At 43.5% G+C, this 27,296-nt stretch overlaps 1 protein-coding gene across 4 annotated transcripts in view; it reads right to left on the bottom strand.

Annotated features, from left to right (window-relative positions):
- Positions 1–579: 579 nt before the first annotated feature.
- IL17RD (interleukin 17 receptor D) overlaps positions 580–27,296 on the bottom strand; it is a 71,757-nt gene continuing 45,040 nt past the window's right edge. For 2 of the 4 annotated variants that reach the window (XM_066350475.1, XM_066350478.1), the window contains 11 exons: positions 22,687–22,812; positions 19,418–19,536; positions 18,763–18,883; positions 16,357–16,401; positions 16,113–16,264; positions 14,607–14,672; positions 13,595–13,649; positions 12,999–13,109; positions 12,063–12,247; positions 8,566–9,478; positions 580–7,829 (listed from right to left, as the gene is read on the bottom strand). In XM_066350475.1, the coding sequence (XP_066206572.1) occupies positions 7,717–7,829; positions 8,566–9,478; positions 12,063–12,247; positions 12,999–13,109; positions 13,595–13,649; positions 14,607–14,672; positions 16,113–16,264; positions 16,357–16,401; positions 18,763–18,883; positions 19,418–19,536; positions 22,687–22,812 (2,006 nt within the window). In that variant the 3' untranslated portion in view covers positions 580–7,716. The remainder of the gene's footprint in view (positions 7,830–8,565; positions 9,479–12,062; positions 12,248–12,998; positions 13,110–13,594; positions 13,650–14,606; positions 14,673–16,112; positions 16,265–16,356; positions 16,402–18,762; positions 18,884–19,417; positions 19,537–22,686; positions 22,813–27,296) is intronic. The other 2 variants (XM_066350476.1, XM_066350477.1) reach the window with 2 other exon arrangements.

The raw sequence follows: 27,296 nt of genomic DNA on the forward strand, positions 1-27,296 counted from the left end.
TGTTTTTTTATATTCATCACACTGTTCACCACCCTGTGATGTAGGGCCTTTCACCAGTCCAATCTATGGATGGAAACTAAGGCCTGGAGATGCAGTCACAGGGTCACAATGATAGTAGCAGAGCTGGGAACTGACCCTAAAGTCTATCAGTACCAAAAAGATAACTCAGAGCATAAAGCACAAAGGAAGTGAGACAATATCTGTCAGAATGAACAGGCACCACTTTTTCTGTTAATGACATGAAATCAGTGTCTTCCAAATTTTAATGGCTCTTTTCAAATTTCCGCAAAGAAAGTCTATTTGTTCTGAGAGTCAAGTTTCTTCTTGATGTAAGTATTCCTGTTCCTGCTCCACACGCCACACCAGGCAATAGGCACCTGCCCATTAGAGAGTGACGTAAACGGTCAAGGACAGCAGGCTTTTTTCTCTTAAAGTGCAAGATATACTGGCCACCCTCACTTCCTCACCCAGGATAATCTCTCTCCTTCTCAGAGGGAGAGCCCTCAGAAAACTGTGCCAGGAAACCCAGGTAGTCAGGAAACAGGAAAACTAACCCTAGAATAATGAACCACCACACTCTTAAAACAAAACACTTTATTTGATGCAGAAATTCTAAACGTACAAAAACAACACTTTGCAACTGTCAGCTGTGATCTACTGTCACCTATTCAGAGTTATGTACAAATCAAAAAAGACATTGTTTTCCATGTAAAATTGTAGCACACTGCTATAGTCTGTCAGTGCTCACTATTCTACCAGACCCCACAAGGCACAAACTTAAAGACGAAACAAAGACAATGGAAAAAACCACTGCGTTCCACAGGCTTTCTCCCTGGGATGTACTAACAGGGAGCTTCTGTAGTAGGAAAGAAAAGAACTAACAGTGAAAATAGGAGTTACCTACACTCTAAGCGAACACATTTAGTTTTTACAACAGTTTTTTCTCTGTCCACATACTGTTTTTTCCAAGACAAAAAAACAAACAAAAAAAACTTTTAAAAAAATAACATGTTACACATTAGTATAATCTAATGGTAATTTTTTTTGTCTAATGAAGTCAGCTTTGTCTACATCGTGTACAACAAAAGATTGCTTCTTTGAATCTTCCCAACTCAAGTTTTATATGACAGAAACCAGTCATGATAGTTTGCTTTTGTCAGACTGCTGGTTGTGAAGAGCACAGTGCTTGGTCAGTTCAGAGCCATGGCTGCAGCCTTTTAGAACACAGAAAAGCTCCTTGGGAAGTCTGTGGTCCCGCTGACTTCGGAGAGGAACCAAAGAGCAGGAAAGAAGACAACTGGCCAAAATTTCCATGAGGTCTTCACTCTACCTCTTTGCAAATTAGCCCTTAGCAACTGCTGTCTATCTCAGCAGTGGTCAAAGTGAAGCCTGTACCATTTAATAATCTTGTGAGTCATGAATTAAAGGTGATGTTTATATAATGTAACAATAGAATCCAAAATTGAGAGGGAGGGAGAGTTGCCACTCAGAAGGTTAAGAGCTGGTCTTGAAGAGTATTTTGAAGAGGCTCAGGAATTACATTAAACATATCAGGAATGAGCACCAAGTGTTTGACCACAAGGGAAAAAACCCACATATGATAGAGTACTATTTCCAAGAAAAAAATGTAGCAATCAAACAATCCCCAAAATGAATATAGGTGATACATCACTTTTTAAAAGTGCCATTATATTCTTAAGTAGTAAGAGAGCCTGGGCACATGAGAATTTCCCTGTAATCCCCATCCTGAGGTTGGTCTTCACAAGGCACTAATGTGAATAAGGCACCACATTCTATTTGGGTGACTAAACTGAGTGTGAAGCTGAGAAACAGAACAGCAGTGAAAATTACTAAGCCCTTGGAAAATAAGAGCTATGAAGAATGGCTTAAGTAGGTGGGATTATTTCTCACTGAAAAACACCAGGGGAATGACTTCACTGTGGTTTTCAAATACAAAGAAGGTGACCAGCTGTTCTTTTTCCACTGCTCACTAAACAAAAGAAGGCCGGTTGAATTTCTATAAGGAAGACGTACAAAGAACTATCTGATCAGCAGGACAGGTTACAGAATCTCCTTTGCTGAAAATCCAGAATCTCATCCACAGCCATATGTCCAAAATAATTCAGGTGCAGCCCTGTCACCAGGGGGAGTGTGCTAGATAATCACACTTTCTCCCACCCCTAAAACTCTGAAATTGAAATCAAAGCTATTGGCTTACAGTCAGACTTCCTTTTATTTTCACCCTGAATGTGGAAAGGAGGTGATATAGCAATAATGACCCAATACCCCAGTGAGGACTCCTAGCGGGTATCTTAATATCAGGAAAAGCTTTTCTCTGTATATTATTTCACACCTCCAAAAGAGAGTCAATCCACAGGTCATTTAAAACAGAAGACAATACCTGGCTCTAGTGGACACTCAGTCCTTGCCCTACGCCCCACAATGCCTGCTTTTCCTTAAGCCTTGGCCTAAGCTCAGAGTTGCACATCATCTAAAAAACTGATTAAGCCAAGAGCTAAAATTATAAATAAGGTTGTAGAGTTTAAGTGAAATTGTTCCAAATGTCCTATTTTTAAATGGGGAGAACATAAATCTGACTTTGAAATTAACAACTGACTGCCTTTCTCGTAAGACACCATGAAATGTAAAGGAAGCCATCAAAACATTTCAAATACATTCACAATTTATCAAATTTCTTTGGGGAAGCAATGAGGGAAAGAAGCAATCAGGTTACTGATTACATTTAGCAAGAACACTTCTGGAGGTGCCAGATACCTGTAACTACCATGCATGCCGTTCATTTCAAATCTTACAAAGTAGAGGTGGGTGACAAACTGGCAGACAGTGGGCCAAATCAGGTCCACCCAAGTGTTCTGTTGGGTCTGAATGCATTTAAAAATGTTTTAGCCCTGGCCAGTTGACTCAGCGGTAGAGCGTTAGCCTGGCATGTAGAAGTCCCGGGTTCGATTCCCAGTCAGGGCACACAGGAGAAGCACCCATCTGCTTCTCCACTCTTTCCCCTCTCCTTTCTCTCTGTCTCTCTCTTTCCCTCCCACAGCCAAGGCTCCATTGGAGCAAAGTTGGCCCAGGCACTGAGGATGGCTCCATGGCCTCCGCCTCAGCAACGCCCCAGATGGGCAGAGCATTGCCCCCTGGTGGCATGCAGGAGTCTGACTGCCTCCCTGCTTCTAACTTCAGAAAAATACAAAAACAAAAACAAAACAAAACAAAAAAAAACCCAACTCCTAAACAAATAACTCTTTGTATAAGAATCCAGATTCTCAGCTGCTCTCACAAGATGGAAGATCTGAAAACACTGCGTGACCGCAATTGGCTGGAGTAGCTGCCCCTGTAGGTCGGAGCACTTCAATTTGCCACAGTCCCCACAATGCACTGTGATCTCCCAAAAACTGAGAAGATATCTCACTGCCATTTATAATAACATTTTACTTATCATTACAGCTGGCCTGCTACATTGGCGCCCCTAAAGACATAACATCTGTTAAATAAGAGTAGCAGTTTTCACCAATATAAAGTAGTAAAGTCTAGTGACCTTAACATCGACATTACCTACTTTTTTCCAATAAAGACATGGAGAGTAATTCCTAACTCTAAGAGAGCCAAATTAGTGTTTAGTGCAGCAGGGGACTGCAGGGTTTTGTCTCTCTCTTTCTCTCTCTCTCTTTTTTTTTTTACAGAAACAAAGAGAGAGTCAAAAAGAGAGATAAACAGGGACAGACAGGAATGAAGAGATGGGAAGCATCAATCATTAGTTTTTCGTTGCACATTGCGACACCTTAGTTGTTCATTGATTGCTTTCTCATATGTGCCTTGACCACGGGCCTTCAGCAGACCGAGTAACCCCTTACTTGAGCCAGTGACCTTGGGTCCAAGCTGGTAAGCTTTTGCTCAAACCAGATGAGCCCGTGCTCAAGCTGGCAACCTCGGGGTCTTGAACCTGGGTCCTCGGCATCCCAGTCCGATGCTCTATCCATTGCACCACCATCTGGTCAGGCTGTCTCTTCAGGAGAGGAGAGTATGTTATTTCTTCTCCAAGAAAATAGCTTTTTCTCTCTCTCTTTTTTTAAGATAGATGCTAAACTCTGGGAAGAGGGCTCTGAAAAAAAATCACATAAACCACCATTTTATTTTTATATATATATTTCTTTTCTTAAGTGAGAAGTAGGGAGGCAGAGAGACAGACTCCCACATGTACCCCAACTAGGATCCATCCAGCAAGCCCCCTATGGGGCGATTCTCTGCCCATCTGAGGCTGTTGCTCTGTTGCTTGGCAACTGAGCTATTCTAGTGCCTAATGCAAGGCCATGGAGCCATCTCAGTGCCCGGGGTCAACTTGTTCCAACCAAGCCAAGGCTGCAAGGGGGAAAAAGATAGAGAGAAGGGAGAGGGGGAAGGGTGGAGAAGCAGATGGTCGCTTCTCCTGTGTGCCTTGACCGGGGAATTGAATCTGGGACATCCACATGCCGCCTGACTCTACTGGCTGAACCAACCAGCCAGGGCTAAACCCCCATTTTTACAGGAATGGTTTTCCTGTTTATTTCAGCTTATGTCAGAGAACCTGAGGCTAGAAATTGATTAATTAAAAAAAAAAACCATATTTGTGGCTATGAAGTAGTAAGACTAACCTTTGACAAACATACATGAATTTAAATCACTACACATTGATTCCAATGATGTCACTGTTGCTAAACACATTTTTTGAACTTCTGATTTAGGACTATCTCCAGCTATTGCTAATGTCAACCAAAAACTCACATGACTTTATGGACCTACGGTATCTCATTTTTGTCTCAAAATATTATTACTTGGCTGGGTCACCCACCTGGACCTGGACCTGAATACCTCTGATTCTTTCTAGAGATCAGTGTGGCTCAAAGGCTTAGGACTGGGCCTTCTGGACACTGTGTGCCTGGGCTGGGCCCATCCAGGCAGTCCATGTTGCCTGTAAGTTGACCTCTCAGAAAAGACCATTCCTTGACCTAGGCTTTCACCTCCCTGATCACTCTCCTGGCAAAGCTGTGTTAGATGCTAAGTCCTTTCTGTAGGGCATTGGTGAGTTAATATAAACAAGCAGCTTCCCACCTTCAACTAACTGTAGGCTTCTTGGCTACCTGGAACCTTTGCCTTACACATGTTCTCCTGTCCAGAGAACATTATCTAACTTAGCTACACAAGCCATGACTCTCAAGATCAAGGACTCATTGAGATCATCTCTATACTTCTTTCCCCATTGTCTAAAAGCCTGTGACTTAGAGGACCTGTATCTGAATTCTGGTTTATCATTTCCACTGTCTACAACAATGTATGAGTCAAAAAATGGAGCTTTGCTTAAAACAGATGTTTTGCCTTCATCTACAAGGCATTATTCCCATTCCCAGCATGAGATGCGGAGGGTGAAGAAAAAGTGAAACCAGTAAGGCAAAACCAGGAAGTTGAGCTTCTCAACTTACTATGAGTTAGGCATTCACACTGGTTTCATTACATGGTACAACAGCTTGATTTTGTTGAACATCACAAACATTAGTATTTCAATAAGTGCCCAGATCCTAAATCCAAACTAAAGCATTACCTGATGTTAGGACTAGCACCTTTTCCTTTCTATTTTCATAAGTGAGTTCAGCAGGCTTTCATTCTATGCTTATAAAGCCCGGCTGATGCTCCCCCATCCCAGTCCTCTATGCTGTCACTGGGACCACTTTCTCAGAGATGCCTCATTCTACATGCCGAACTGACTACCCTAAAAGTAGCTCTTAATGGCTCCTTTAGGGCAAGCACCATTTGGCCTCAATAAGAAATCTCATAATGTTCCAAAGTGAATTTTCTTATGTTGGCAAGTTTAAACAGAGCAATCTCTTTCCCAGAACGCATGCCGAGGATGGAATGGCAGGACAGTCACATGTGGACAGGAGCTCTGTGCTTGTCCTGTGTTCCACAGTGACAACATGGAATGTCTCTTCTCCAACAAGATGCCTGGTTTTATGGGGGAGGCAGTTCTGCTGCTCACTTGTCTCTCTCTCACAGCAGCTGCAGGAAACTTGATGCTAGAGAACAGACGATCACGTTCTTCTCCCAAGAAGCTGCCAGCTGCCATTACAGAGCACAGAATATGGCATTTGCATCAAAAATACACACAAACCTCTTCTCTCCAGGAGAATTATAAACCTTTCCTTCCCCACCTGCCAAGCATAAGCTTGGAAAGAGACGTCCTGCCCCATCCTACCTCCCAGCCCTCCTTGGGATGTTTCTCAGCATCCCATTTAATACTGGTCCTGTTTGCTGGAGTCAAAACCATGGTCTCTGGTGTGAGTGCTGAGAAAACAGGATGCCAAATCCAATGACACCTATGAAAAAGGTGTCAAAGGATGCTCACACCCCCAAAAGGGCACAGGGGAGAGAAGGGAACAACTCTTTTCCCTTGGAAGCACATTCTGTAAAGAAGTCATTCATAAAAACGGAACATTTACTTTTTCTTTTTAAAGAAATTATTTTCTACCAAACTCTAAATAACTGTTTTTGGTAGGATGGAGCACAAGAGACAAATCTTTCATTGGGTAAGTACAACAGAAACACAGAGTGAAAGGTGACGCACAGACTGGGCTGTGAGGAGGGATACATGAAGATTCAAGAATTTCATGATTTCAGGTCCCATGTCTTCTTTAGACAGTATTTGAAGAGCACATTCATCTTTGGGACATTTCCCTCCTTTTCACCTTCTTAAAAAGAGGTTTGTCATTAGTCAAAATCAGTTCAGTAGATTAACTGGCCACCACCTCCACACACTGCCATATTACAGTGGATTCTAGACAGAACTTTAGACCAGAGGCCAAATGACACATGAACTGCAACTTCCAGTACTACAGTCCAGTTGTGTACCAGTCTCTTAAAAATAAAATTCCAGGCACCAGCATCTGAGATATGGCACAGTAAATGTAGCCCAGGAAAGTTTGGCAGGCAGTTCTGGCCTGTGCATGATGTCTATTCAGACCAAGAGGTGGTCCTGGGTGTTGAGCTCTGGTGTCTGCTGACCAACCCACCTCTGAAAGAATAGTTTAGGTGGTCATCCTGGCCCTGCTGCCCTCACCTCAGCCGGCCATGCCACCTACTAATACACGAAGACTAGTTTTATGACAGGTGATTATATATAGTCACCTTCTTGACCTTTTTTAATACCCATGGCATCGTAAGTTCCCCACCAAAAAAGGACAGAAATATCATCTGTAATGACATGGATTCCAGATAGACTGACACTTGATTTCTGTGGTTGTAACAGCATTAAAAGTGCTTTTTCTACAAAGCATTTCAAATCAAAGTAGCCAACAACGGTGAATAGGCAAAGTATGCAGAGTTAAATTAAGTCTGAACGATCAGTGCAGGTGTTTTCCTGTTTCTCTTTACATGTTTGCCTCCCTACCCCCCAGTACTGGCTCTAATCCAAGGGCTGACCTAACATGGCAAGCTGCTGTCAGATCTTATGGACATGCCTTTCAGAGCTCCATATGGTTTTAGAAAATTGGCATCTTTAACAAGATATTTTAGAGGGTAGGGGCTAAGGAGAACAAGAACTGGCACGAATTTCACTCCAAACATCTTTGTAGGAGATCTCAGCTGCAAGTGGGCTACACAACCAGAGAGATGAGCTGGGGAACCAGAGAGAGGCAGCAGCTAAAGTGGCAATGCTTAGACTCTTCCATTTCGTTACAAAGGGGCGACCGCGTGGAGTTCACCAGTGTAGCTGCAGCAACCAGGTTCTGCTTTATACACCCCAGAGGTGAGGAGCGTGGATGGAAGGGCAGGAGGATCCTCCTCACCTAAGGAAAGAAGAGAGGGCAGAGCCACACGTCATTGCACCTCACTGGCTAGGCACTCAGGCCAGAATGGGGTGGAATCTGGGTTTGGACTACAGGCTTTACCCAACTGAGGCAGGCATACCAACCAGCTAAAGAGGGAGCGCTCTCATCACGCTAAGAGGTCCTAGTTCCCGTTGCTGAGGATCACGGGTTTGCCTGCATGACTCCAACTAGTCACAGGCACAATCAACAGCAGCCTGACAGGCACAGGGCTTCCTGCAGGGGCTCCCTGGGGAAGTGGGGCCTCCTACAGAGCTCAGCCTGGAGCCTGCGCTGAACTGTGATGGACAGAATACTGCATCTCTGACCCCTGGATTCAACAGGAGTGCCTTTAAAGACATTGGGAGACTCGGGGATAGTGAACATTGCAAGTCCCAACAAAGACCCAGGTCCACAGACCAGCAACTAACACTGCTGGGGCTCAGTGTTTTGGTACTCAAATGTTTTTGGAGTTTAGGAAGGTGATATAATGTGCGTACTGTACATCATATAACAGGGGACCCTAATTTAGAATCAGCTCACACATGGGCACATTCCTGTTACCTGGGATAAATGGAGACTATCAGTGCACTTGCACTGTCAAGTAAGTTTGCACCCAAATTAGTAAAACACTTCCAAGGGTTTCAGAATTACAAACAAACGCCGTGGCCCGCATGGGAACCGACCGACCGGCACTCTGGGCTCCCCAGCGCCTTACCCAGGCCTGAGGAGGATGACACGCTGCCGCTCAGCGAGGCCGTTTCTGTCTGGTCTGCCGAGAGCGCGTCCATCAGGGGCAGAGACAGCTCGGAGGAGGGCACGGAGGAGTCGTAGATGCCCGAGTCCCGCGGCATGCCCGAGGTGCTGCCAGCTTTCACCGCATGCCGCAGGGGCTGCAGGGCAGCGGCCCTGGGCCCAGACTCCGCGTCCTCGTCAGGGCTGAGCGGTGCTCCCTCCGAGGGCAAGCCGGCCGGCGGTCCTTCGGCCTCGGCCTTGAGGCAGAAGTCACTCTCAGGCCCTGGCTTGCCCAGGACGTCATTGAGAACCAAGCCGGAGTCAAACTTCTCCAGGACTGGCTCCCGGCGGGGTGGAGGAGGGCAGAAGGGGACGAACTGCCTCTCAAACCAGTCCGGCTCCTCGTCGATAAATTGGTGCATGTTGCAAATGGCGACGTACAGGGAGCGCCCCGACTTGCTCCGGAAGTAGTTCCTCCGGCTGCCGTGTCCGGGGGGCGGCGGCCCTGGGCGGCTGTGGTCTTGCGAGTGCAGGTGGGAGCAGAGCTGGGGCAGGTTGTCCATGAGCTTGTACTTGGTGCTCAGGTCCAGGACACCGGGAACGTCCCCCTCGCAGGAGTAGTCAAAGTAGACAGCAATGAACTTGCTGAGCGACGCCGACGAGCTCTGCTTGGCCTGGCGGAGCTTTTCGGCGATGGCCGACACGGCCACCAGAAAGAGCTCCCCTTTCCCTGAGCCTCGGCCTCCTTTGTGTTTGTAGTTCTTCTTGTCCACAAAATACTTCATGCCTTTGGAACAGACCACAATGATGAACTGGGACTCATGGATCTTCTGGATGACCCATTCTCTCTGCCCTTCTCTGCAGAGGCTGAAGTCTTCCCACAGGTCCAGAGCCACCTGGAAAAAGAAGAGGACCCACACTCATACAGCCCAGAGTGCCATCTCCCTCAATCATTATCATCACTGCTGTGTGCAGCTCCAAGGTACCTGGCTCTGAGGTAACATTCCATGGAGAGTGGTCACATACCAGACCCTCTGTATCACGCCCTCATTTTAGCATGATGTGGGATCATTACCATTCCTCTCATACAAGTGAAAAGACAGAAGCACAGAGCTTCTAGCAACCTGCCTAAGTCATATATCACACGTGAGGGATATATGACTCCTCAAGGGATTTAGAGTGTGGTGCACAGCATGAAAAACCAAGGCACTGGGGTTGGTCTATCTGGTTAAGTGAGGCTGCATTGGCAGAGGGAGCAGGGCCCAGAGAGAAAGCTGGAAGGCGATGGTGGGAGGACGTAAGGGACCCCAAAACGGCTTGAGAAATGGGACTCAGGTTTGGATCCCAGAGTTGCCCACAATGCTGAATGACTCATGTCCAGAGAGTGTGACTGACAAAGAGAACGTCTCCACCCACTCTCAAAGCCGTGCTGTTTACAGATTAGTCAGTGGCTGGAGAGGAGAGTGGCGAGCTGCAGTAATATGCCCATTCTGGTTAGCTCACTCAAGAGTGACCAGCACCTTCCACCATGACTTCACAGCAGCCTACATCCATATCAAGGGGAGTCTGATAGGGAGCTCAGTGCTGAGGGGAGAAAAACAGGCCCCCTGAGAGGGCTTTACCTTCTCAGACCATTTTCATCTGATTCTGCTGAAATCACCTCTTGACAATTGTTATCTTTCTCTTCTCTTCTGTAGTTCAGAAACTAATTCCCAATGGCTGTGCCTTAACACGGCAGCCAGTCTGTTAAGGAGGACAGGTATCTGAAATGACTTTGTCTTCTGCTGCTCTAAGGTGTTACCAAAAGGAAGAAATCCCCAACATCTATCCACTTGCTGAAAATAACCCTTAATTGTCTTACAGTTGCCCTAATTCTCCCAAACGTTCTAAATTGTAAACAGTAACTGGGATTATATACCAAGCATTTAAAAAATGTTCCTATCTTTCATTCAGCAATTCCATTTCCAGGTATCTATCTTTGGAAAATCATCAGAAATTAGGTAAAATTGAACTAACTGAGATGCTTAACAATTTGAAATAACATATAGATCACATGGCTATTTAAAATTGAAGCCTACACCGGTGGCCAGTTGGCTTAGTGGTAGAGCATTGGCCTGGCATGTGGAAGTCCAAGGTTCAATTCGCAGTCAGGGCACACAGGAGAAGTGCCCATCTGCTTCTCCATCCCTCCCCCTCTCACACCTCTCTCTCTCTCTTCTCCTCCCCTCCTGCAGCCATGGCTCAATTAGGACAAGTTGGCCTGGGGTGCTGAGGATGGTTGCATGGCCTCTGCCTCAGGTGCTAAGAAATGGCTCCCATTGCAACAAAGCAAGGGCTCCAGATGGGGAGAGCATCGCCCCCTGGTGGGCTTGCTGGGTGAATCCCAGTTGGAGTGTATGCAGGAGTCTGTCTCTGCCTCCCTTTCTCTCACTAAAATAATAACAACAACAATAATAATAATAATAGTAAATTGAATCTTACATAAAACTGCTAATTGTGTAAAAGGTTATTAAAGAAACAACAAAAAAAAAGAGTTTCAAGCCACCCAAAATGCAAAACTGTATGTATGAGTTCATCTATGCAGAAAAAGACTAAAAAGAAATACACCAAATATTAACTATGGTTCCTCATTTCTCCTGGTTGAAGTGACAGGCCATTTTCCGGTCACCTTTTTCTACAGTATTACACACATAATTAGGGTTGTCTGTATCTGAAGAGTGTGGGCCACTGTTCAAAGTTTGCCACTGTTTTACAGCACACGTTCATCTGCCCACCTCTCCACCTTCCTGCATTGGGAAACTGGCCAGCCTAGTGAGTATATTTTTTGACACTAGGGGGCAGCCTCACCACAAGGAAAGATTCTGAGAAACCCACCAGCAGGCACAAATAACCCAGCTACACCATGATTGTACAATTCTTGCATTTGTAAGAAATAATGTGCCCTCCATGACAGCTTCAGACTTCACTTTAAAATTAACACTATAACATAATAGAAAAGCTTCATATGAATAGCTTAATTCAAAAGAGTAGGAAAGAAACCAGAGCAGACCATTTGAGCACTCGATGCATTATTTTCCCTTTTTGGTGAAGCTCCCCCAAAGAATGATCCAACCTGATACTCTATCTGCCATTCTCTTTGACCCTCTGATGCTCACCAGGATGTGTCAAGCGCCCACCTCTCCCCACCCCACTTGATGCTCCCAGGGCACAGCCCTTCTCACCACCCCCATGCAACTTCTGGCCAAGTGGGTACCACTCGAGGCTTCTGAGCAGGAATGTGACAGGATTAGAACTGAGTCTCAGAAAACATTTAGTGCTGGTGATGGGTGGGAGAGACTGAAAGGAGAATACAAGGCTGACCCCAGTATGGAAGCCAGGAGGGCAGGTACCACCAAAGGAGGCCTGGAAGCAAAGACAAGGTGTCCAGGAGAGGGTGCAGAGCATGTGCCCAGCAAAGGTAAGATATTTTAGAATCCTTACCTCACAACCACAGAAGTCCTGGAGAAAGTAGGCGAAACACTGGACAACGTTCATGTGATTCTGGCCATCTTTACTGGAATAGCAGAGGAAGACCTTTGGCCGTGGCCGGAGCCTCTCTCTGGGGAGTGTTGTGGTGTAGGTAGAGGACTCAGAACTCTCTTCATCTAAATGTGAATATATATTTTCTGAATTGGAAAAGAAGATAGGATTGATAGCTATGAGCAATGCTTTGTCCTGTTCCCTAAAACTAGGGACCTGATGTGATTTTCACGAAAGGTGACATGTCCACCTAGAGTACTCCCAATTCCCCAACTCCACCAGCCCCTTTGGTCACCACTGGGAAGGGGTTGCTGACTTATCCACTGGAGCAACAAATGGCCAAAATTTGTTCTTCACATAAATGTGACTTTAAGCAAGCCAAGAGGACTTTAGGGACCACCCTAGTCAACAGAGAGCACCCAGAACTAAGTCTTGCAACCAAGTGCACCTACTGGACCACTTGGTGCAGGTAGAGCACAACTTTTTAAAAACACTTTTACTGAGGTATAACTTACAAAGGTAAAATACATAAATCTTAAGAACACATCTCAGATTTTATCCAAAGTATACACCTAACCTATGTAAACTGCCGCTCAAATAACGATACAGAACAGTTCCAACTCCCTGGAAGGTTCCCTCCTGACACCTGACTTTTATAAATGATCAAGCCCTACCTTTAACCTTACTCATACTTTGATGCTTTTGAATTTACTGTCCCAAGTTTGAGAACAGAAGCATGCCTATCCTTATAGTGGCTCCTGAGGTTAAAAGTCGAGCATTTTCACTCTAGGAAGTATAGTAGCCAGGAAACTGACTACAGGAGCTGTGTGGCCTCCCCGATGCCCAGCTGGAGGGCCCAAGCACTTGTGTTCTGCCCCTCTGGGGGGTCACACATACCGTGTTGCTTCTTGCGGCACATCACAGTGAAGAGGGTTGCAAATGCCGATATGACGACCAGTGGCACCGTGATGGCCACAGCTCTGATGGGCCCAGCCCACGGGGAATGCACTGGGAAATTTCAAAGGGAAGCCTTTTAAACTTAAGCAGCATGATAGCTTCAAAGAGAAATATTTTTTTCTTTTTCAGCATAAGCCACATAAGAGGTTCTAGGACCCCTTGACCACCACCTTTCTCTAGTACTGGTTTGGTAATTTAAAAAGGATTCATTTTGAAGAAACAATTCAACAGTTAGTCTACTAACTGTAAGTACCTTCGAGTGAGAATTTTGCCTAAGGAAATCTCTCCCTCCCACCAACACTTTTCTTCTGAGGACAACGAGCTCTTTATTTAGTTCCAGTGAAATATACCCACAACTGGCTTTGATCTGCCAGGCATCCACATTATGTGGAGGAAAGTCAGATTTGATGGAACATCCTTTAAGAAAGAGGAGCTCTAGTTTTGCTGTGTTTTGTTTTTGTGAAACATCAGGTAGGTACAGGTACCCAGTCTACTCCAGTCCAGGGACAACATTTCAAACAAAAAAAAATTCTTACCTGGCTTTAAGGCATAATGCACCACTTTTCTGGTCATATTAGTGTCATCCACCAACTGCAAAACAGAGGATGCTATATTATTTTTTTAAATAATAGCATCTCAAAAGCTTTCATTCTTTTGTCATCTGGGGGCAGTGTGGGTTAGGAGGAAGGAGAATGCAGTGAGAGAAAGGAGAGTGGTTGCCTGTAATCATTTACAAGCCAAAACCAGACATATTGGTCAGATACATCTCTGCTCTACCAACTCAAAAGCTAAGGGTTGTTTATTCATTGAAGAAATTAGCTAGTGAGTTCCTCATTGTAACAACTTTCAATGGAAATGGCATCTTACCACTGATCTTACTGGGCCTCCATTAATGCTTTAAGAGGGTGTATCTGTTCAAAAGCACATATTGCTACAGAGTAATGCAAGAACAAGGTATTTCTACCCAAATGCTAAGACATGTTGGTTGTCTTTGAATAGGAAGGCTATGGACAAAATTTTAATTTCTTTTTCTATTTTTCTTTTACTCCTGTTTTGCAGAATTTTTGATACTGGAAAAGAAATCTACAAAAAGAAAAGAAAAAATATATCATTTACATGCTTTTTTTTTTATGTGGAGCTTAGAATTCATGTAAATTTATACAGAAGAATGTCAGCAGAAACCTAGAGAAGTAGAGGTGCATGTATTGGGCATAACTTTTGCTTTGCTGTTTTATTACTAAAACAAGATGTTTTAAGGTAAAGTTTTATAAATATACCTTTGTAAAGGAGAAGGAATACCAAATAGAAATTTAAAATCATGGTTATGTGGACTTTGTGGTTAAATAAAAATACTTATTTGAAATATTTAATGAAAAAAATCAAAGATCAATTTCATATAATCTTTTTTAAAAGCATGTTAAGGACCATGTAAAAATATAACTGTGCACACCTTCAATGGCTTGATATTTTAGTGTTGTAAACATAATTCTAAATGAACTAGACTCATTCTGTAGAATTAATAATAGGGCTTTCTTGAGTTATACATACCTCAATTATATAATCCCCTGGAGATACATTTTGAAGGAGGCAGCTGGTTGTTTCTGTATTTTGCTCCTGCAAAGAAATAATACTTTAAAAACTTGCTTCTTGGATAAAGGTCATCAGGACTTCTCTCTTCCTCCAGAATTAAAGATTTGCCACCAGTCTCAAACATGTTTTCAGAACACATCAATCAGATTAAAAAAGCAACTATATTTATCTGCCACCTTCTCTAAACCTCATTTTGATAAAAGGCCCAGGAGAGCCTGGGACTGCTGTCATTGTATACCTAGATGGTGGAGCTCTCAGCAGGAATATTTGATTTGAAAACAAGGAAACTATGTGGTTAGAATAACCTTTACTTAATAAAAGGGTGGGAAAAGAAATTACTTGTCTCTGTTTGTGTTTATTTGATACAATTTTAACTTGAGCATAAATAAGGTCAAAGAAGGTCAATGAACAGTGAGATCTAGCAAGAAAGCAAAACTCAACACACACAGGAGCATGCCCAACAAGACGCTGGCGTCTTCCACCACCACTGAAAACCTTTCTGATGCTCCAGGGGGTGATCTAACAGTCCTGTGAACTTCCATTAAACATTTCCCACTCCCTCTTGACAGCCTCCAGTTTCAGAACGGGGTTACTGAGTTTCTACTTAACCTTGGCCTATGTGTAAAGTCAGTAGCCACTGAAATGCTAGTGAAGTGGCTCCTACCTGGAGTTCTTTTCTTCCATTTCCTAGCTCTGTGACCTTGAACAAGTCAGATGACCTCCCTGAGTCTCAAGTTCCCATCTGTAAAGTGGGAGTGACAGCGGCCTGTTTCATAAGGTTGTAAGGATTCAATGAGCAAAAAGCTTGGCGACTGCCACACAGTGAGCATCTGATTAGTGTCTGAAATATAGAAGAACTAGAAATACGTAATTATTTTGGTTACTTGGTAAAAATTTTACCAGCCTACATTACCACCTGGGTAGCTGAGGTGTAGATAATTGGGGAGTGAGGAGTGACCCCAGGATGGCCTGAGGCATACCAGTGATAATATTCTGGAATATCTACTGACTGCTGAGTCAGCAATACCTAATGCTCATGTTGAACCATCCAATTCCTGGGCCTGAGTGGTTACTTTAAAACATGTAGTGTTCTGGCCCTGGTCACTAGGCTCAGTGGATAGAGTGTCGGCCTGGCGTGCAGATGTTTCAGGTTCAATCTCTGCTCAGATCACACATGAAAAGCAACCATCTGCTTCTCTTCTCCTCCCTCTCCCCCTCTGTACCTCTTCCCCTCTCACAGAAGTGGCTTGACTGGTTTTAGCACTGGCCCCAGGTACTGAGGACAGCTTGGCTAATTCGAGCATTGGCCCCAGACAGGGGTTGCTAGATGGACCCCGGCTCGGGTGCATACAGGGGTCTGTCACTATCTCCCTTCCACTCACCTAATAAAATAAAATAAAATAATATAAAATAAAATAAAATAAAATACATGTAGTGTTCCTTTATGTCCACCTTGTGACTCACCTGTTTACAGGTCTTTCTCTTGAAGGGTCCCTCATGCTTGAGCTTGTAATGAAGATAGAAGAAACGGAAGCCAAAGGTGTGTGGTGCGTGGTCAAAGGACACCTGCATATCCAAACCCTGCTGGGTGATATTCAGGTTCCGAGGCTTCCAGACTGGGGGGAGGAAGCACCCAGAGTGAGCACCCCGAGGACGCCCGCCACCACCAGGGGTGGCAACACTTTAACTTAAGGACAGCTATACTTACAGGGTTTACAGGCCAGGTTGTCCGGCTGTAACAACAGGTCACAGGCTATTAAGAGAGATGTATATTTTTGGTTATAGGACAGTTTGACATTTTCTTGTTCAACAATTAAATAAAATGTAAATATCTAGCACTGGGTGCCACTAGGAAAAGTATAAAATATATCAACAATGATTTTCAGTATAGTGCAGTTGTTTCTTACGAAAACTGAAGTTGTAAAAAAATTTTAATGCAGTTCATTTTATGCCAAATAAATGGAAACAGTATAAAGTCACCCAGATTTTAAAAGCTTGTCAAGCATTACATAGTTTCAAGGCCAGCAGCCAAGGGTAGCAGGACTGAATTCATTCTGTTGCCACATGGAGGCTGGTTTAGCTGTGAATGGAAATGATGCTGGCCAGTCCCACTGGGAGTTGTTCAGACACAGAAGATTGGAGTGAGCTGGTTAACTGCCTCAGGGTTATTTTAGCCTTCACTAGCATTCTAATTTAAAATCCTTGTGGCCCTGGCCAGGTAGCCCAGTTGGTTAAAGTGTTGTCCCAAAACGCCAAGATTGCGGGTTCAACCTCCCGTCAGGGCACATACAAGAGTCAGCCAATGAAACCATAACTAAGTAAAACAACAAATAGACATTTCTTTCTCCCCCCCCCCTAAAATCAATAAATTTTTTTTAAAAAACACAACATTTTTTTTATATTTTTGATGGATCTAAAAATGACATCAGTCATCAAATAAGGAGTAGCACCAAAGCTGAAAACCAGGCACCAAAGCCAGTAGCTTTGAAACATGAGTCAATGCGATAAAAACACAATGAGAGAGGTCAAACAGCCAGTTCAATATACCATGTTGCTAACCCAGGGAGAATCCTCTGGAAAATGTCCATACAATTCCAGAAAACCAAAGGCAGCTTCAAGGTCACTGCCTTGAAACAGTGATAAATGCATCTCTTGCCTCCGCCTGACACCCAGACAGACTCACTAGGTTTGAAGTAGGCAAGCTTTTCATGAATACATGCTTAGAATCTTTTATCTGGTTGTTATGTGTATGGCATCAAAATATATTGTTAAATGCTAATGGTCTTTTCCCTGTGGAATCTTATTTAATTAAGAAAATGAGACCAATTGTTATAAAATAACTTGCCTGCATAGAAAACAACCAGTTTTTTAAAAAAGGAAGAAATAAAAGAAATAACCAGATTAAGAAGTCTACAAAAAGAAACACTGATGAAGGTTGGAGGTGAGAATAAAAACATCACAGAGGGCCTGACCAGGTGGTGGCGCAGTGGATAGAGCGTCGGACTGGGATGCCTAGGACCCAGGTTCGAGACCCCGAGGTCGCCAGCTTGAGCGCAGGCTCTTCTGGTTTGAGCAAAAGCTCACCAGCTTGGATCCAAGGTCACTGGCTCGAGCAAGAGGTTACTCAGTCTGCTGAAGGCCCGTGGTCAAGGCACATATGAGAAAGAAATCAATGAACAACTAAGGTGTCGCAATGCAACAAAAAACTAATGATTGATGCTTCTCATCTGTCCGTTCCTATCTGTCCCTGTCTATCCCTCTCTCTGACTCTGTCTCTGTAAACAAACAAACAAAAACAAAAACAAAACATCACAGAGGAGGAGGACAGCAACCAGACAAGAGGGGATGTCAGATCCTACTGACCACTTACCATCCAAGGCCTGGAATGCCAGACAGAAAGACTAACCAGGAAGGCGAAGAGAGAAGGGCTGCAGCCTCTCTGGGTGCCTGGGCATCAGAGCTGGATGTAGCGATTCAGGAAGAGGAAAGAGAGCGTGTGCACAGCCAATGGAAAAGGAGAGCCAGGCAGCAAAGGGAACCCAGGACGGTAATGGTATGAGTGTGGAGCCACGGTCAGACTCCTGGGGTTCAAATCCCAACTCCAGAAAAGCCCTCTGACCTCTCTATGTGTGAGTCTACATCTAATTACTGAGATGGTGAAATTAAATTCTTTTCATGGTTGTCATGGGGGTCTGGCACATATATGCTAACAAAATAAATAGAAAGTGTAAATAAATTTCCAGGAAGAGTTGATCTCAGGAATACTGCCTAATTTTCTTAATCTAATCCTAAAACTGACAGGCAATCACACACCCCATTCAACTTGTACTTTATATTCCAATTTCTTTAATCAAATGGTTTTAATATATGACTAACAGCACCCTCTAAAAAAATCAACCATCATGTCTATTCTAGAACAAACCAGGAATGGGTGAGGCTGGTCAGAGTAATGCTTCCTGGGCCAAATCTTAATTCTAAATGTTGCTTTTCTGGTTGCTCTTCTCTTCACCGTGCTGGTTTCACACCCATATTGGTGGGCTCTTGAACACATATCCGTTAAAAATTAAAAGCAGAGGTCTCATCATGGGAACCAGGCAGAAAAGGCCATACTCACCTCGGGTTCTGAAAAAGAAAGGGTGATAATTGCTTTCATTTTTAATGGAAGGAAAAGGGACAATCTTTACAAAGTAATCCGTCTCAAACTTCATATTCAGGAAAGGTTGAGATTCCATTCCCTAAAAGGGAACAAAAACATATGTAATGTCCTGAAGAAATTACCCATCCTTCCACCTGCCCAAGAGAGCTTCAAGTCCCCCCTGACTGTCACCCAGACACAGTTCCAAAGCTGGGGGATGTGTCTCAGGGAAGGAGGAAGTCAGGCCTATTTTCTGACCAAGTTTAGTTTGGATCCCTCACTGAAAATGAAGATCAACAATGCTGTCTGTTCTTTGGCAAGGAAATCAGAACTTGTTAACACTGAACTTCCAAGATGGTGAGAAGGAGCCTACATGCACTCCTGAGAGCACAAAGTCAGCTTCCAGGATGGCTGCTCCAGCGTGTGACCAGAGACGAGCTTACCAGCGAGCGGCGCTGGAGAGTTTCTCAAGGAGTGTGGAGCAGGCTGGCAATGCTGCCGCCATCCCCGCCCACCTTGGCAGGTGGGGTAGACCGCACAGACCCTCCTCCTGTTTCACAGACTTTGAATAGACCCTTCAAACCCCGGGAGCAATGGTGTGTCTTCAGGAGCACAGTCCCCACGTGTGACTTACAGTTCTTTTGAAGCTACCGTTGAGCTGCTTTGGGTCCTTTAGAATCAGTTGCTGGCACTGTCTTCCCTCTGACTTCAGCTCCTCCAGTATTACTCGAAATCCTTTTAGGAATTCGATGCCTATGCAAAGCAGAATGCTTTTATTAAAAGTGGACCTAACTACTTTCAAACACACTTTCCTTCCTCCAAGATTGTCGTCTCCTCTACCTATACAGCAGAGCTCAAGAATTCTTACTCTGGCCAGAACACGAGCTTACAGAAAGGAAAAACATATCCGCATTCCTCTGGTACAGGCCGGTGATTTTCTCCATCACGTCATCACAAATTAATCTCTAAACCACCTAGCCATTGCACGAATGCCCATTGCCTCTGTGACACTAGGGTTCAAATATTTAGACTCACATCACAATTGATAATAAAAAGTCTGCAGTGGAAGTGGAATACATAATTTCTAGGTCATTAAACAGGGTGTATCCAACTGAAAATTCTCCATGCTGACTAGGGACTCTCTCCAAACCATGTTTGCACTTTAAGTTTTAGTACTCTATTTGCTGGCATGTTTCAGTGAGCAACATAAAAAATTCCCAGCCTGCATCCAACAGGCCCCTGGGCTTGAGATTAAATGGTTTAGGAGAATGCTTGTGTGATTTACAAAGTGGTTCTTGCCCTAATCGTGCCTGAAAGGCAGGCACCCAAAAGCTGCCCAGTGTGTGCTCTGCACACAGCACTCAGAGGCCCCAGGACCCCACCGTGCCACTGAAAGGCACAGGCCCAGCCTCCTGCCACCTGAGCTTCTCCCCTGCTGCACGCCGAACTAGATGCTTTCAAAAGGATTAAGCTCTAACGTCCACAAGAGCCAGTACTAGGGCTCTGTATCCCATGGAGACTGGAGTGGTCCAACGGCAGCTGGAGATCCCGCAAGCCGGCCTCAATTGGCATGGTATCGATTTCACATTCTTTCTGAACATTAGACAAGGAGACATTTCCAACCCTTTCCCTCCTAGGGCCAAAGTAATTACACAGGATGCAATTAACCAGGTGGGAAAATTCTGGATGGCAAAGACCAGGGAAATCTTTTTCTCTGATAGGTTCTCCAAACCTGTAACTATTTGATGAAGAACACACAGTTTATGGTGGGCAGGGCAAAGGAGCTACAAGTAGAGCTTCCCGTTTTAGGGGATCTGAGGTAGAGACTGCTGTTTTTTAGCCACAGTGCTTCCTGTGGGGGTGATAGTCAGCTGACCAACAGCCTGAGATTCAATCATGCTGACAGGATCCAGCAACTACAGTATTTAGTACATCTCACAAGAACTCGCTTTTTGAGATTTTGCCCCCACCTCCTGCAATTTTTTTAAAAAATTCTTATTATTTATACTAATATTTTATTATTTATACTAATATAATAATTAGTATTATTTATACTAATGCAATGCTCCCAAAACTACTGTTTTAACAAAAGTCATATGATTAAAATAATTAAAGATCATATATTTCAATAACATAAAAATTCATCAGCTGGGGTAGGAGTGGGTGAGTCCTTATTTTTAAAAGACCTGCCTGAAAACCCACTAACCAAGTGTGGATGGGGCGGGGGGGGGGGGGGGGGAGGGCAGCAAATGTAAATCTGAAATCACAGTAACACCTTTATCACAGTACTAGTAGCACCCTGTACTTACATAATGTTTAGCAATTTTATAAGGCAGTGTCCCATAAAGGAACTGATTTAGCCCTTCCCATCACTTAAGTCATTAAATCCTAACAACCATAGAAAGAAAGTAGTAGTACACCATTTTGTTTTTGGAGAAACTGAAGTACAGAGATACTAAATGACTTGCCCAGCATCATAGAGAAATTATATGGCAGAGGTGGGATTCAAACCCAAAATGCACTTAACCCATATGCTTTTCTGGCTACCAAGAAGCTTCCTTGATAAAGTCTGACAGAAACTGACAGACCATGCCCAGGCACACCCTCCCACTTCCCCCCTGCAAAATCATGGCGCAGGTAAAGCACAACCTCCCGCCTCCCTTTTCCACAAGCTGGTTCTCGTTCCACCAGCTCACACCTCTTACTCTCATTCTACAGAAGGGGCCTGCAATGCATCAGGCCATCCCTCAACCACTTCGCCTTACATGGAACTCCCACTTCCCTTTTATCCACAGAGAATGTTTGTATCTTTAAATGTTAAGATAATGTTATTTTTGGAAACCCACTGGGTTCAGACCCAGCAGTATTTACATGAATAAATGAACCAAGCCCACGGACTCATTCATCCTCCCTCGCTCTGCACTCACCTCGCCCGCAATCTGGTCCTTCTGAGATTTATCCCATTTAGATTTAAAAATTCAAACTTTATTTTACTTTTCCTTGGCTAGATATTTTTTTAATTCTAAGATTGGGTGGCAATGTCACAGGACCAGGTTCTGGTGATAATTATAGCCACAGTTTTTTAAAAGCTCTCTATGTAGCGTGTGTGTGTGTGTGTGTGTGTGTGTGTGTCTCTAATGTTTGCAACAAACCAAGAGGCACTTTACAGATGGGAAAGCTGGGATTCAGTGAGGTCTGAAGGCCTCTCGTGATTCTGGGTTCAACCCCAGGGCCAGTTGAAGAAACGGGCCCTTCCCATGCCCCACATTCACTATCCCACCATCTCCTATGTATCATCAGTTCATTAAAGAGGACAGGCAAACATGGTCCTCATCTAAATCTGGCTGCATAACATGGTTTTGCTTTTTTTCTTTCTTTGTTTTAGGTTTTTTTCAGCCCACACGGTTTAATTAAAAATTCAGTTAGTTGCCAGCATTTAAAATTGTTGATTTCATGGTTTCTCAGGAAAACTGGGATTTTTCCTGAAAACTCAACAAAATATGCCAGTGTTGGGCCCGCAGATCTCTGTGTGGGCTAGATTCCATTCACGCTGGCTGCCAAAGCCTTCAGGTCCTTGGAGGGGCCACCCATCCTCCCATGATGGCAGAGACACAGAGGCCAAGCAAGGCCTGTACCATTTATCATCCACACACTAGTCTTTTTTAAACCCACATCTCTCTCAATAACAGCCGAGGGAACAAAAGACAAGCTACAAGGCACAGCATCAAGCTGTGAGCACGCCCAGCATATGCATGCATGAAAAGAGGAAGCATATCTGTGCCCAAGCTAACCAAAATTACTCTCATGTCAAGACCTGCCTAGCCTCTGGAAGCCATCAGGTCTGGGACCCTTGCACCAGGCACTACCCACCCAAGCCACCATGGCCTCTATTTGACCACTTACCGAGGGTCCCTGGGGACCAAAGAACAGTGACTGCCACTTGGTCATGGCAAGCGTACTGGCTGATGGTGATGTTCTGGGCATCAGCAATCACGTGCTTCCCCACTGGGTTCAAGTATGTGGTACAGTCTAGAGAGTTGGAGAACAAGAACAGTCACATTTAAATTTTTATTTTTTTGGCCCTGGCTAGATGGTTCAGTGGATAAAGCGTCGGGCTGGCGCACCAGAGGTCGTGGGTTCAACCCCTGGTCAGGCACACACGAGACGCAATGAGCTCACAACTAAACGGAACTAAGTATAACAAGTTGATACTTCTCCCTCTCTCTCTTCTATCCTTTCTCCCCCCTCCCTTCTTCTTCTTCTCTCTCTCTCAAATCAATGAAAAAATTAAGTTTTATTTTTTATTTCCAAGTTCATCTTCTCAAATTACACAGCATGTCTGCAGGTGACTAAATCCATTCTGTGTGCCTCAAAAGCACAAATACAACATCAAAGGTTGACTGTTTGGAAAATTATAAGATGCTGAAGTGGGACTTATTTATTGCACCACTATCACCCACACCTTAAGTTAAATTCCAGGACAGTGTTAGAAGGATTTTATATGGGCTAGAGTTTGTGTGTGTATGTGGCATGAAGTTTTTTTACTATTATAACATTTTATCCAAATCAATAATTATTTACCTCAATTCAATCAGTTTTCAGCATTAGAGAGTGATTTGAAACAAAACAATGGCTAAACAATCTGGATTTGCTTATTTTCAGAAGAAACCTAGAGGGCAAGTTGTCTGGGGAAAAGAAAATGAGGATGTGAATTCATGGGAGAGTGAAGACTGTTAAACAATCCAATTAATAGCTGTAAAGATACTGACTGACTTAGTGATAAGCAAAGCACCTTTAAATGTTAACGAGCATCAGCAAAGGTAAAACCTTTGTTCCCAAACATCATCAAAGACATCCACAACATCCACTAAATCCAGAGTCTGCATTGCTGAAAAACAAAAAGCCCCAATTCTTTGATTCTGTCTCCGGACATCGCTCACTGACACCTGTCAATGCAACCACAACTATGCAAACAGCTGTGCCACCTGGTTTTGCTAAATACACCTTCAGGGTCTGCAAGATCCTAAAAAGCTGCCAGGAGCTTCTAGCCAGACTCCAGCTGGAATTTCTGAGAATAGCCACAGGCCCTTCCAGCCACTCCTGCAGGGAGGACCACCAGCCACCCCTGGCAGATACCGACTCATAATTCTTATGCTGTTTCATCTCCATTTCTCTCTCAGGGATTAAACTTAAAAACCCTCTTTAGTATCTGTTGCAAAAGGTCTTCAATCCCATCAACCCACCTGTCACCCCTCTGAATTCAGAATACTTTCCTTTGAGGCGAAGCAAAGGTGTTTTCTAAGAAGCCTGGTGAGTCATGCCCCCCACCCCAAAAAAGCAATACTGCACATCTGCCATTTTATGACTAAAAATGATCACTTGATATTCAAAAATTTAAAAGAGAATATTAGAAAAATATTAAAGTCTCCCAGAATCTCCCACCACACAGAAGTAATTGCTAATGGAAAGCTTTCTAAGCCTTTTAACATGCACATGATATTCCTTCCCGTAAATTTTCTTATTAAAATACAACACCCGTACACTACATGCTCCCCTCCACGGTAAAACTCCATCCTCCACCCTGCTCTGTGTCCCACTTTCTTGCCTGACCACATTACGTATACTCCCATCTGTTTCAAAAACAACCACCTGTACATTTCAATATTACTTCTTCTGAAAAGATGTTAATAATTAATAAAACTGAATTTCTGATAAAAATTCACTCTCAAAGCATTCAACATGTGTTCTCTGAATGCAGGAGGCAATCTTAGAATAGAAAAGAATATTTTAACACCTAGCTTAATATCCACATTGTATAAGTGAGGAAACTGCATCTAGAGAGGTCAGCTGGGTGGCGTAGGATCCCACCGCTGGCCAGCCCAGGGCCAGTACAGACGGCAGCCTCAGGTGCTTGTGCAGCGCTCTCACCACTTCATCCCCAGCGCAGAGCTTATGACTCAAATGAGTTCTGAGTCAGAAGTATTCAGCCTGAAAAATCCTGGCCGAACCCAGCTTCCCAATATGAAAACAACAAAACCCCATCGCAGTTGTCAAGTTCAAGCATTTCATTTATGGCGGTCTACAATGAAACAGAAACCTTCCGTTTCAACAGCTCTAAGAAAAGAGAAAATCATGGGGTTTTGTTGTTGTTGTTCATTCCTAGTGCCAAAATTAGCACTCTCCGGCTTTCTGTAAATAAAATTATGCAAATAAAAAGTCTAAGAATTAAGAAAATGTATTACAACCTACTCAGGCAGGACCTTCTCAGAGCCCAAAGAAGAAACGAGAAATGCAATGTGAAAGGAGGCACGGAGACCCGTGAAATTTGGTTCTGACTTAATGGCAAGATATTTTCTTTCTTTGTAACATTAAATGGCAAAGGAATAGAAAAATAAGATTTTGTAGTTTAATACTTTTGGTAATTGGTTCTTAGCTATTTCAAACAGAACTAGTAACTAGTTAACTAAGCAGTAACAGGAACTTTCTTGTGGAAGAGAGAAATATCCTTCTCAGTGGAAAACAACGAATGCACTTTGCACAGCCTGGATCCAATTATTAGCAACTCTAACGTTTTGGATTTTGGTTACAAAAAAATTATGCCCAAATGACATTTTGCCAAATGCAACTGAACTTCAGATGTCTCAAAAGTCAATCTGAGTTACAAATTAAATTCTAATTAAATGCTGAAGAATTGGAAAGAAATAATGACTAAAAGATAGGCACTGGCATATGGGCCCAATATCAGGTCCCATGAAGAAAACAATAAGATACTTTTAGATACTTTTAAAGTCTACAGATATAGAGCCTCTTTCACAAACCCCCATATTAGATTAGAGGGGCAAATACTTGTTTGCAACTGACCAGAAAGTTTTGAACTCTTGAATGTAATACAAGATCTGCCAGGACCAAGAACATACATTAGAAATTAACCTTCTAACTCAAAGAAAGATCCCTTACACATGTCTTTACTTAGCTGAATTAGGTATCATGGACTTGTAAATCTTTCATTAGACTTACAGCATTTACCAAGAACATGCACACATTGCTAACATGAAATGACTGTTTCATATGGAAGTCCTCATTGGTTAACTTCAAGTACCCATGTCAGCAACTGTGGGCATGAATTTGACATAGATACTTGTATCTTAAAATTCTTAGATTGGATACACCACCTGGAAAACCTTGCTTTAGTAATGATCATTCTGGAGTCCTCATGTGACCTACACCCTTATTTAGTATACAGACTTATCACCCTCTTGAAGAGATGAATCAAATAGGAGTCAAGTTCTTTCTTGTCATCTTTCTCATAAATTATGGTTCATAAGGCAAAAATGCTCACAATTCCATATAAATACCTTCTGGGGCATGAAAGTTCAAGATGGGGTTATAATGTACTTAATCAGAAAAAGGACTCTACCTTGCCCTTAAAAATAATTCATCCAGAAAAAGTCATATAGCCTTGAGAGAAAGGGCCAAAAAGGTGCCTGTAGTCCAACCCCAATTGGAATAACTTCTAACACTAATAGATATTAATCACTGAGTGCGCCAGCTACCAAGGTGAGCAGTTATAAGCATTACCTTTTTGAAGCCTCAAAATGATGCTGAGAAACACCTTAGATTGGTTTTGCTTACTTTTGTACTTTATATACATTAAACTACTATAGTCATATGCAAAAAAAATGATGCTGAGGAAGAAATCGTTTTTTTTAGAGTGAGAAAATTGAGGCTTGGAGAAGTCAAATCACCTGCCACAGTTCACAGATACTAAGTGCGAAACCTGGGTTGGAGCCAGGCCTGAGGCAGAGATAGCCAACCAAAGGCCCCGGTCCAATCTGGAACACAGACTCACTTGGCCCACTTTGTGTTTCTGAAACATTTTAAGTAACTGCCAGTATAAAAAAATGTTCATACTAAAAATGCAAATCTCCTACTCTTCTTGGAAACCACTTCTGGCTATTCTCAAGGGGAATTCCTCAAGGCCACAACCCAGCTGGAATGGAGGAGCCTGACCAGACTTGGCTATCTAGTATGCCACAGTCCCCACCACTCCCTAGCATACTGCAGTTGGGTAGCTTTGCTCATGTGTCCCCTGCTGGGACCTACAGTCAGCTGCATTTGCTTTGCTTTTTTTTTTTTTTTTTTTTTTTGAGTTAGAGGAAGAGATAAAGGAAGGGAAGGAGGGGGAGGAGAGAGAGAGAGAGAGAAACATTGATTTGTTTTTCCACCCATTTATGCATTCATTGTTGATTCTTGTATGTGCCCTGACCAGGGATCTAACCCAAAACCTCGGCATAGCAGGACAGTGCTCTAATCAACTGAGCTACCAGGCCACAGCTGCATTTTAAGGACATGGCTATATCCTGAAAAAATCAGGGGAGGTCTCAATACACAACTTCTCTAAACACTACAGAGGACTCTTGACCTGCCCCCAATTTTTGAGTGGCTTAATTGAGATTGAGCCGCTTTAGCTGTTGACAAACCTGAGCAGGTTCAGAAAATTCCTTAACCCCAGG

Source organism: Saccopteryx leptura, chromosome 10 (assembly GCF_036850995.1).
Source record: "Saccopteryx leptura isolate mSacLep1 chromosome 10, mSacLep1_pri_phased_curated, whole genome shotgun sequence".
Lineage (NCBI taxonomy): Eukaryota > Metazoa > Chordata > Mammalia > Chiroptera > Emballonuridae > Saccopteryx > Saccopteryx leptura.